This window comes from Egretta garzetta, unplaced genomic scaffold (assembly GCF_000687185.1).
Source record: "Egretta garzetta isolate BGI_Z169 unplaced genomic scaffold, ASM68718v1 scaffold87, whole genome shotgun sequence".
Taxonomy (NCBI): domain Eukaryota; kingdom Metazoa; phylum Chordata; class Aves; order Pelecaniformes; family Ardeidae; genus Egretta; species Egretta garzetta.
Genome location: NW_009260286.1, coordinates 345,253 through 357,032, shown reverse-complemented (window position 1 = coordinate 357,032; position 11,780 = coordinate 345,253). Strand labels below are relative to the sequence as shown.

At 38.0% G+C, this 11,780-nt stretch overlaps 2 protein-coding genes across 4 annotated transcripts in view; one reads left to right on the top strand and one right to left on the bottom strand.

Moving 5' to 3' along the window:
• GCFC2 (GC-rich sequence DNA-binding factor 2) overlaps window positions 1–8,413 on the top strand; it is a 27,891-nt gene extending 19,478 nt beyond the window's left edge. Inside the window, exons 11-19 of one of the 3 annotated variants that reach the window (XM_035897924.1) lie at window positions 236–348; window positions 1,214–1,413; window positions 1,842–1,995; window positions 2,278–2,399; window positions 3,560–3,636; window positions 4,506–4,569; window positions 6,189–6,335; window positions 6,702–6,826; window positions 7,175–8,413. In XM_035897924.1, coding sequence (XP_035753817.1) covers window positions 236–348; window positions 1,214–1,413; window positions 1,842–1,995; window positions 2,278–2,399; window positions 3,560–3,636; window positions 4,506–4,569; window positions 6,189–6,335; window positions 6,702–6,826; window positions 7,175–7,289 — 1,117 coding nt within the window. In that variant the 3' untranslated portion in view covers window positions 7,290–8,413. Of the gene's footprint in view, window positions 1–235; window positions 349–1,213; window positions 1,414–1,841; window positions 1,996–2,277; window positions 2,400–3,559; window positions 3,637–4,502; window positions 4,570–6,188; window positions 6,336–6,701; window positions 6,827–7,174 lie in introns of all 3 variants that reach the window. The other 2 variants (XM_009642517.2, XM_035897923.1) reach the window with 2 other exon arrangements.
• An 852-nt stretch (window positions 8,414–9,265) lies between these two features.
• Window positions 9,266–11,780, bottom strand: part of MRPL19 (mitochondrial ribosomal protein L19) — an 8,978-nt gene continuing 6,463 nt past the window's right edge. The window contains exons 4-6 of the mRNA XM_035897922.1: window positions 11,638–11,772; window positions 10,615–10,796; window positions 9,266–9,783 (exon numbers count right to left, since the gene is read on the bottom strand). Coding sequence (XP_035753815.1) covers window positions 9,568–9,783; window positions 10,615–10,796; window positions 11,638–11,772 — 533 coding nt within the window. The 3' untranslated portion in view covers window positions 9,266–9,567. The remainder of the gene's footprint in view (window positions 9,784–10,614; window positions 10,797–11,637; window positions 11,773–11,780) is intronic.

Sequence of the window (11,780 nt, the reverse complement as noted above, 5' to 3'; positions counted from 1 at the left end):
CATAGGGGAGATCAGAGATGTTGCTCTAACCTCTTTTATGTCGGTTCCCAAAGCTTCCTCCATAGTTTGTGTCCTTATGGTTACATATGTACAATTGGTCCCTGATTGCGCTTCCTTAGGTTATTGCTCTCACAACTTGCTTTTAGAACATTTTAGAAGTCGGATTATTTTTTCATTAAGCTTGCTTCTGTGTACAATGGGAGGATAACTCATCTGGGTTTATTACAAAATGCAGGACTTGCAGACAGCAAGTGAGAGAGTGTTCAGGAGAAGCGGATCACCATGAAGGCATGTCAAGTGATGACGAGCTGACTCCAACAGAGGTGACAGAGTTCCAGAAGAGCAAAGGTCGGTGACAGTCTTACTGTGATGTCCTAGAACAAAATCTCTTTCTGATATTTTTTAATGTTGGTGGTTTTTTTTAGGAGAGGTGAAGAAGTACTTCAATTGAGTTTCATGTTCTTAGTTACACACCATAGAAAAGAAATGCATTCAGACAGTTCGGACTAATGTCTTGGGAAGAATAAGTGTATGGTTGTAGAATTCTTTTAGTATGAGTTATGTGGTGGTGGCGGCATTCCACATGACTGTTCAATCTAGAAGTAAGCTCTTTTAGATTATACCAAAGCCAATCCGACAGTACTCACTGCAGGTGTATGGTTGTAGAATTCTTTTAGTATGAGTTACATGGTGGTGGCATTCCACATGACTGTTCAAATCTAGAAGTAAGCTCTTCTAGATTATACCAAAGCTGATCCGACAGTACTCACTGCAATGCTACAGCGTGTTTTGTATAATCAATTCATTTTCTGAAGATGGAGTGAGTTAAAGGTTGGTGTCTTAATTATCTTGAATGAATAGATGAAGAGGAGCAGGGAAAGGCATAATACCTTTTCTCCAGGTAACAGCAGAAGGGTTTTCACGTCTAAAATTTTATCACTGTGGTGAAACGTAGTGATTGTATAAATCTGTGGAACAGATCATGAAGAAACTTTCCCTTTTTTGGCCTTCTGACAGTATTTTTTTCTGAAACTGGGTTTTCCAGGGAGCCTGTTTTAAAACCCATTTCAGTGTCAGGTGTGTCAAAGATAAATGACAAATGCAGTTATCGTATAGATATTTTTTATGTACTGTAGATGCATAAACTCTTCAGCTTATGCCTCAATAAGTTCTGTGATTGTTTCTTTTTATTCCCAATGAATATTATCCATAGATAACGTTTTAGAGGATAGTAAGAAAGTCTTTGAAGATGTACATGCAGATTTTTGTGACATCAGAAAAATCCTGTTGAAATTCCAGGAATGGAAAGAGAAGTTTCCTGACTCTTACTGTGATGCTTATATCAGTTTCTGCCTGCCTAAGCTATTAAATCCATTGATCAGAGTTCAGTTAATAAATTGGAATCCTCTTGAGGTAGGTGCATCAGCTGACTTTGTTTTCTTCAAAAACTGTAAGTGTGTTTGTGTCTTATGTATTAATATGAAGAATTAGATGTTTTTTCTATATGTAGCACAGTGTATTAGAAATCAATAGAAAGAGACTGTGTTGGTCTCAGAAATTGAAGCATGTGGTTGGACTCTTCCTAAATTTCTCCTTTCCCCTTACCTCCAGCCCCTCCTGCAACACCCAATGTAAAAATAATTCTTCTCCTGAGTCTTTGAAGACACTTTAACAATCCCACCCTTTAAATTCTAGCTTTAAATCTGGTTTTCCTGATTTGTTGTTTTGGCCTGTTCAGTGATGAGGGTGGATCTGAAATTGTGGGAATCTGTGGTGTCATTGAATGGAGCTTTCCTTTTTAATCCTCACCAGCTGAACAACTAACAGGAATGGTCTTTCAGCAGAATTTTACAGAGTTGGAAGAGATGCCCTGGTTCAGAGCTATAGAAGAATTCAGTGGTGCCAAAAAAGTGTCCGAATCAAAAAGGGATGATGATCCTGATCAAGAAGTTTTGCCTAGAGTGATTGAAAAAACTATTCTTCCAAAAATGACAGGTATAGTAAGGCTGTCTTGAAACTGTTGACTGCAGCGAGGCAATCAGACCTTAAATAAAAGTAATAGCTATTAAATAATGTTAGCAATATAGCGGTGCTCCAAGATGTAGTCATTGGGTAGTTCTGCAGAGTGAGGCTAAGGTAGCCTCTTTTTAAGATTGAGAGGTTTAGCTTTTTATATGTTTACTTCTGTTACGTTGTAATGCCTTGAAACTAGAGCATGCACTACCTGCATATTGTGAATGAAATAAATTCCTTTTTTTTTTTTTTTTTTTTGTTCAGCGTTTGTAAAGAGCGTGTGGGATCCTTTATCTACTTCACAGACAAAGAACCTTGTACAGCTTTGCAATGACGTCTTTGAAAAACAAGACCTTTCCAAAAATGGATGCAGTCGAGCAAAAGAGGTAAAAGCTCCTGTGGTATTGGGGAAGGGAGAACTTCATCCATGGTGTGCACTTTCTGTGCGTGCTCGTATGGGCACTTAGAATGTTGTCTGAAGTTGCTCACTTCTAATGACTTGTTTGTCACTTTATATTGAGATTTAATAGTTAAAATTCCAGCTCTCTGCTCTGGTTATTGAAGGTAATGGGAGATGGGATGCTTTTGAGGCAGAAATTAGCCCCTGTTCCTAGAAAAATTCTGCTGGTACCTATCAAGAATCTGATTGTAGTTTTAATCTTGCTTCACCATAGTAACAGTGGTTAGAATTTATATTTGCATTTAATGATTTTTCAAAATTTGAGCTTTAAATGCCAATAATGCTCCAGTGGTCAACTCCTTAAGCTTTTACTTATGAAGTAGATCTAGAATTTTAAAACTTGAAAATCCCCAAAGGTTAATTAATTGGCTAGGAGAAAGACTACTTGGTAATAGTAGTGATTTTTTTTTTTTAATAATTACTTTTATACACATAGTCACTCTAGCATGCTCTTCTTCATCCTGATTCTGGTTTTATTCTGATGTAATTTCTGGTGGTTTATCTAGTATAAAACTGGTGAAATGGGATGGATGTTTAGGCCCTGAGTATGAAAAGAAATATTTTTAAGAAAATGTTTCTCTTCCAACTGAGCCTTCCAAAGGTTGCTGGTTTGAAACCATGCCTTGAGGTCAACAGACCTTAGCCAAGATACCATTTCTATAGAAAGTAAAGTAAACCAGAACTTTAAATACATAAATGAAAAGGATTTAAAAAAATAAAAAGGTAGGTGGAAATCTATAGTGCCTAAAAAACATGTTGCCTCCAAATGCATAATATCCTAGCTATAGTGATTTTTTTTACATACAATTTCCCAGCTTTTTATTGAGATCCTTGTGCATAACTTACTTCATTGTTAATCTATACAGTTTTCCTGCTGCCTTGCAAATTAACATGCTAAAAAAGGCCTCACTTAAGGAAATAACTTCATCCATTTCTAATATATTCATGGTGTCTGTGTGTGTTATATACAGCTTAGCTGTAATTAGCATATTGTACTTCTAGATGAACAAAATAACCATTGCAGTTGTTATAAAAGGAAGACGAAGTCTTTCTTGTGAGGACACATTAATAATTCTTTTTAAATAGGACTTGATAAACATGGTTGTCCTAAGAATGAAGAAATCTGTAGAGGAAGATGTCTTTATTCCTCTGTATCCTAAAAGGTAAGCTGACTCTGGTGCTCTTTAAAACTTTTGTTTTGTTAAATTCCTGTACCCCTCTTCCCCACAGATGCAGATGAAATATTGTAGGCATCCATTAACAGCTACTGGAATATAAACATGCCTTCTACTGTTTTATTATAGGAAAGGTTATGAAGCCTTATTCCTGTTTATGAACCCTTTCTAATAAGGGTAACTCTTAATGATTTTTTTTCTCCTGTAACCAAGAGCTCTCCAGTATATGAGGTCTGCAGGGCCTGTGTTAGTTTAGTGGTCTGGTGTCGAGGGTAACTCTTAATGATTTTTTTTCTCCTGTAATCAAGAGCTCTCCAGTATATGAGGTCTGCAGTCTGGCTTTAGCACAGCAACTTATATCAGAGGGCCTGTGTTAGTTTAGTGGTCTGGTGTCACACTGGTGTGTTCCCTGATTCCTCCTGTTGTTCCTAAAATAGGGTTTATATTGTTGATGCTTATTACTGGGCACTATTTCAAAAATGGGAATGAGTAGGAGTCTGGGAGATGTGGGGTTAAGGTACAGCTAGGAGAGAAGCTTTGCTAAAGCTGATGTAGGATATTTGGTTCTAAGCAATACTGGTTTGATCTGAACCGATGATAGGTAGACACAGGCGTTTCCAACTGCTAATTTTACTGGAATTTATTTCATAGTAGCTGTATTATAATGGGTTCAAATTGACAGCTGTTTCTCTAGACCTTTATTCTGATTGTGGCTGTCACTGATGAAGGAATGCCAGAATTAACATTCATTGGTATCTAAGAGATCAATTGTCTGCTCATCTTGAAAAGCAAAAAAAAAAAAAAAAAAAAAAAATAATCCTTATTTTTCCTTTTTTTCTTCTTTCTGTAACCAGCAGTGTGGAAGACAAATCGTCACCGTGTTCAAAATTTCAAGAAAGACGATTTTGGTCAGCTGTTAAGGTAGAGAAAATATACCTGGTTTTTTCTTTTGAAATTAATTTTAGCAAAAAAATATTTTGCAGTCAGTCAGGAAGTACATCTTCAGGCAAGTCTGGGTCCTGGGAGATTAATACATTTTTATTAGGATGGATAACCACTTCTCAGTGAAGGATGTGTTCTCTGTGCAACCTGCGTGTGATGATTTAAGAATGAACTATAAATGAGCACTTTATTTCTATTTACCCAACTGGTACATCTTTTGTAAGAGACTTTGAATCTGACCATCTGTCCCTGCTGGTGTGTTTTTTTTTTTTTTTTTTTTTTTTTCCCCTTGAGTGGGTCAGCCTCATATTAATTAGTCATTGCCACTCTGCTAACAGGTTGTCACCCAACTGTATGGGTACAGACAGGTTCTTTTGAGGATCCTGGGCAGAATGATGATGCCACTAAGTTGTAGGTACAATCAAAGTGCTTTTTTCTAACAGAATTTGATGATCAGCATGGCATAGTATTTTATGATTGGAGTAGCACAGGATTTTTATAAACAGAATAAGTGTAGCACAATTTTATAAGCATAGCACAATTTATAGCACAGCTTAGCTTAATCACCTGGCAGATCAGGTCAAATCTTAATATTTGGCTTGCAGCATCAATATACAGTCATCACCTAGACTAGAAACACATAGAAGAGTACAAGTCAGTCAGTCCTTGGAGGAAGCAGAGGGTGGTGGAGGCATCCCTGGCCACTGGCAGGGTTCATGGGTCTCGCTGTCCAGCAGCAGTTCTGGTCAAATTCTCCTTAGGACTTGTAACTGCTTGATTTTTATAGACAGTGCTCCATGTGCTGTTACGCTTCCCTGTTCTGTGATGGGGTCATCGCCACCGCTGGGCTGGCTGGGTACCTGTGACCTTCAAGGCTGGTAAGGAGGGGAGTAGTCAGCCTGGCACCCAGGAATCTTGAGGCTGCCAGGGAGGGGAAGAAGAAATCTGTTTGGTTTGACGTTTGTCTCCTTGATGCACAGGACCTTTGGGCGTGATAATGAGGGGAAAGGGGGCTAAATAAGCGACCAGCTCAGTCACAGGGAATGGCCATTTGCCTTATAAAATGCTAGGGTGTAGTCGTATCCTGCACAGATGTAGTAACTTTTTTTACTTCTCTGTTAGATTCTGTGAAGGTTGGCTTACAATTGGATGCCACTTGTTCTTGGTCTGTATTTCTTGTAGGGGGGGTGTCTTAAATGCTCTTTCCTTCTTCCACACCTTCAGATTGACTGCTAGCTCTTCTGTGAAAAGAGTAAAGCACTGTTGTTTTCCATACTTGGGCCCTAGCAAATTGTTAACCTATTATGAAGGGTAAAATGCTCTTCCCTACCTTGGGAGGTCATATATATACATATTAGGGTACAGTTCTTATGCATATGTAAAATTAATTAATCCTACTTGATAAGATTGATTACTATATGCAGCTTATTAGTGGCTAACTGCCAGTAAACTTGGAGAGAGCAAATCCTGAGTTTTGAGTACTTAAATTGGATGGACATAATATATAATATTTTTTAAACATAGAACTTTTGATCCTGTGTTTTAGCACCCCTTTAGCCACCAAGTATGCATATTCTCCTATTTATTTATTATTGCAGCTGCTCTCCAATGTTCTTCTTTGGGATGGGATTGTACAAGAAGATACGGTCCGTGATTTGGGACTGAGCAAGTTGCTGAATCGTTACCTTCTTCTGAACCTCTTAAACACACCACCAGGGCCGGATAATATAGAAAAGTGTAATAAGGTAAAAGGTAACTTGTACATTGGAAGAGGGTGTATGCTAAAAGCTTTTTTTCATGAAGAGGGGTCTAGACTGAAGATGGAATATTTAAAAACTTGAAAATTTAAATAACACTTCAATGTTTTAAAAGAAATTGAAATTTAATTTTTTTTTAATTACCTTGGTGTGTAAAAGTGTTTTAGAGCAAACATTGGTCCATAGGTTCTTAAGAATAACTATTTGTAGGGATAATCAATCTTGGCTTCAATGAAAAACCACACTACTACCTGAACCTGCCAAAAAGAAAAGTCCCTGTCAGAAGTGATGTGACTTGGTTATATAGAAAGACTTTTCTTTTTAAACCTTTCCAAGTATTTTTCCTGTGAACAGGTGGTCGCGTGCCTCCCAGGAAGATGGTTCCAAGATCTTAAAAGTGGATCAACTCTCCCTGAGTTACTGAACTTCTGCCAGCATTTGCTGCAATGTGCCCGTGTGCTTCACAAGAACAACCACAGGTAATAAGGATTCAAGCACTTCCTCGTATACTTTGTGTTGTATATTTCTTAAGTTCCTCAAGTCACATTTTTGATCCTTTCAAAGATGTTCGTGTCGCCTATATGGATAAAACAAAAGATGGAGTCCGTAACATATAGGAGTGCTTCTGCAGTTCTAGTTTAATGTGGTATTTGAGGTGCTAGATGTTGGGTACTGTTACTGATCAGCGTAGCCAAGGTCACCTGATGACAAGGGGCCAGGGAGAGGTACCTGCTTCATTTTAAAATTAATAAACATACAGTGTACTTCAGTCAGGTACATAAAAGTGCTGCTATTTAAAATTTTTTCTTTTTCTTTTTTTTTTATAGTGAGGAAACAAAAGCAGTTCTTCTCATGCTGGTGAAAGTCAAAGCTCTGCATGTTGTTGAAGGCTTCATTGAAGAATACAAACTTGAACACCTTAAATCCATGATTGGGAAATAGGAAATTTTTGAAGGAACACTTATATTACTACAACAAGCCTGGTATTAACACTAAACCAGTGCTAATATGAAATTTAATTAGGGGACCCCACCTACTCAAAGATTTAGTGGTAGTCACTGTCTTATTATTAAACACTGAGGATTTTCTTTCCAAATGTCTTCTACTGCCATCTACTCCTGGCTGTAGGAGTCTTTTTAGCAGTTACAGTTGTCAAAATCAAGCGATGGTTCAGGCATTCTAAAAATGTATGACAAAGCTTTATTGCTTTATCCTTTTTGGAAGGATTCCTGGAAGGAGAGAGAGTGCCTGTAAGGTTTATTGCTGCCAGTGAGTAGCCAACTTTGCGAGCGATTTTCAGTATTACGCTGATAAATACCACCCTCTGACACAGCAGTCACTGAGCTCTTCTAGCTTGTGCTCCACGGTGATTTTGGTAGGGTTACCGTTGAGCCATCCCTAGTGAAAAAGGATTCATAATATTGCAGGGGTTTTGACCCTGATACGGAAATGAGAAGTGGGTGTGCAGGTGAAGAGTTCGATGAATGTTTATTGATGGTAAATGTGGGTTCAGTGAGGCAAGAGCTGCACAGCAGAATGTCTGGGGAAGAGCAAACACATAGTGAAGATAGTGTCTGATGGGTGTGCTCTTGTACTGGAGTGACACAGATTTCAGTCACGTGCACACATCTGGAGCTGTCGCACATCTTGCTGTATCAGGCTTCTAACAGCAGATGTCTTAATGATGAGAAGCACAAGAACAATGTCAGTTACTTTTCTCTTAACTGAAACTCTAGGAAAGTCTTCCTTTTGCTTCCCCATATGATCTACAGAACCTTACTTCATCATACCCTTATTAGAGTTCTGATGTTTTATAATTTTGTGTATTTGCAATAAATAATGTTATAGAATAACCAGGATGCTTTATTGTAGAAACTGTAGTGCATCACAGACTCCGTATGTTTACTTGTGACTGTATTTCTCCAAAATCTTCTGGGGCTAGAATTAACTCTTGCAGACTTAATCCATATGGCTTCTTTTATGGTTTTTTAAGTTAAAATGTATTTTTATAAAATATTTTAATTGTAAATAGCTTTGATCAGTGTTACAGACAGAAGATGACTTTTAAAATAATTTTATTTTGAAAATAAAGTAAAAAATATTTTCCTGCATTAATGACTCCTGCAGTTCAATTCCTTAACATGTGACAAGAATGTTATTAGAAATATGAACAGGCCCTTAGGCTGTATGAGTTACATTGCAAGTCCTGCTTTCTAATAATGGTGAATTTCTGTTGCTTTTCCTCTCAGAATGCCAACAAAAATGCAACAGCTGATGAGCAATCACCACAAGTGCATGATCTCATTGCTTTTCTCTTGTTCTCCTTTGTCTCACCCCAGCTAAAGCTCTCCCCTGAAGCAACCAGCTGTGTGCTTTTATAAAAATATAATAGATATTCTACCACAGTTTAGCTCTGTAGATCTTTCTGGAAGGCATGGGAAGGCAGTTAACACTGGGTGTTTCTACTGTGGAAATACCGTTTTATGAAACGGGCTGTCTCAGTATTAAGAATCTACGCTGACACTTTGTGAGTGCTTAGAATCATACAATGGTTTAGGTTGGAAAAGACCTTTAAGATCATCAAGTCCAACCGTTAACCTAACCCTGCCATCCCACCACTAAACCATGTCCCTAAGCACTTAATCACAAACCTTACACTAATTCACATGATTTGGCTTAAATAAACTGGCTCAGTTCTTCACGGTTTCAGGGCACTTGTAGTTGCTGCTCCATCAGAAACTTTTTTTTTTAATGGGAAAACTAAACAGCACTTACTCTCAGAGCATCTGGTTGGCTCAAGACATGTCTACTTCCCTGCTATAGCCCATTTCTGAAGTTATAAGTCCAGCAGTTCTACAACTGGCCACTACCTAGTCTGTAAAGAGAGAAGTAACAGAAGCATTTGGAAATGACAACACAACTTGAACAGGTGATGCCAGCCCCTCTTGTTAACTGCAATTCAATTTAAAAAAGGAGGCTTCTCATTCCCAGAGAAGGGGAGAACACAGCATTCCACTCCTCAGAAAAAGGAGTGGCTGTTTGCAGGAACAGAAAGTGTTCAACCACAAAAGTTCATACACTGACATTTTCTGCAAAGGCTCACTTTATTGTCTATTTTGCCTATGTGTATATATACAAAACTTGACAAGTGATAATCCATACAGTAAATTCAAAGTAAATCTTAACCTTCTCAGTAATTCCTAGCCTGCAAAAACCATTATTATTTCTTAAGCTCTTCACTCACTTCTTTCCAAATTTTCTCCTCTATTTTTGAAGTATCGTATTCTCGCAGCATATCAAACTCCAGCCATGGCTGGCTCCACTTCTGTGCTTCTTTCATTTTTTTCTCAGGTAGCTCAAACTTTATTCCTTTTATGTTGTATTTTGGCCTTTCCCACCATTTTGACCACGGTTTAGGTTTCATTCGTACCTGTAGCTAGGGTAAAAGATTTAAAAAAAAAAAAAAAAAAGGTATTAAGTAATCAGAATTTTGATGGTGAGCTCAGCAAAAGGTGAGACAACTGCTGAGGAAAGTACAGGAAAGCAGACCAAGCTGTCAGTATATGAAGGAACTACTCTACACTGTTAGGAGAAGAAGAATTTTTGTGTCCACATAACTGTTTTCAGAGTATCTTGTAAAACTTTCTAATTAAGTCTTGATTTATTACGCAGTCTTTCAACTGAAACACAAAGTAAAGCTAACTCATCTTTTGTAGTTCTACTCCTGTTCCTTATTAAGGAAAAAGAAAAGCGGCATGACAGGGAAAGGGAGGAATGATCTCCGTAAGCTACTGAGTTACCAGACAACTCTGACAGGGTCTGCTGGTTTCTGGATCTTCTCCGAGATGCGTATTTTAGCTGACTCTTCCAATGTTACCTTCTTTCCTGACACCTACCATTCCCAACTCAGTAACAACATCAGCAATAACATTCCTGTAAGAAAAGCTTTCCTTCATTCCCAACTCAGTAACAACATCAGCAATAACAAAGAAAAGCTTTCCTCTCTGCACGGTGCTATATAGAGGCATGTTGGAAGCCACTACTCCTTGCACGTCTTAAAAATTAACTGCCAAGGATGGTAGATACTTTGTTCTCAACATTCTTTCACTACAGAAATGGCATAAAGACTTGCCTTATTTTGTACACTTTTGTCACCCTGGTAACTAATGCAATGGAGAACTGTTTAATGACCTTCCAGGATATCCGTCAGATATGAAAGTTACTTAAATTTTCCTCTGCTTTCCCTCTGAAACATGCGGCTCCTTACCTTGTTTACAGGAATTTCTTCATGGTCTAAATGAGACACAGGTTTCATGTTCATATCAAAAGTACTATATTCAGGGAGGGCATCTCGCAGATACATCAGGTTGTCATCCAGCCTCTTTTCTAGCTTCAGAACCTCGATCGCCTGGATTCGAGGATTGTATAGTTCATAACAGATTTCAACACCTTAGAGAGAGAAAGTCTGGTTTAATGAATCAAATTCATTAGAAATTCTAACACCAAATTAGTATTTCCTCAGTGTTATACATTCCTGTATTATTCGGGAACTGCTTTTTACTTATCAGAAAACTACAATATACAGTGCTGTGTGCACATGTGGTTGTACACGTGTGTTGTGTCTGCACAATTCTGTAAGTCAGGTCTTTGATAACAGTGCCTTAAGAAACACTGAACAGCTTGAATTTAAGTAAGACAAGCTTGGGGTTTAAAATTTACTCTTTTGGTTGCAATGGCTGTTACTATCTACCTCATTGTATGTGCAGTGTATATAATGAGACACCCACCCCTTGCATATTTGCTCTCAGAACATCAGTATTTGCATCTTCCCCCATTTTGTCATAAAATGGAACATGAGCCTGTTATAAAACTCTGCTAACCTGTTGTTTGTTAAACAACTCATGCATATGGCCCCAGTTCACGCAAATACACAGCACTCAAACTGGGCTAGGATTCACATGGCTAGCAGCAGACTGCCCAGGCTCAAATATTAAGCACGACCATAGTGGATTACATTCAGTCTTCTCAGAACACAGATCTAAAAATCACCAAGTATACAGACAAAAAATTACTAAGTAGTTCCATGCCTTCAAATATATAGCACATCAACATCTCTGTGTATATAGTTTTAAACCTGCAGTATCCCCGAGAAGATAAGACTCACAATTTCACTTTAAGCTATTGTCATCCTCTCTGTGGACTAAATTTCTATACCAGATATCCCTTCCCATACAACTTCAACATTTTTTGCTTACCATTTCTAGCATAATTACCACAGTTAAAAGCCCACCTTGGTCTTCTATAACATTCCGAAGGATAAAAGTAGCACCAAGTCCTTTTCCTCCTCTTTGAATGCAGATGCCTACGAACCGGTTGACTTTCTCATTGGCATACGGATCAGCAGTAGTAACGGCAAGGACACTGCCTGCCAAA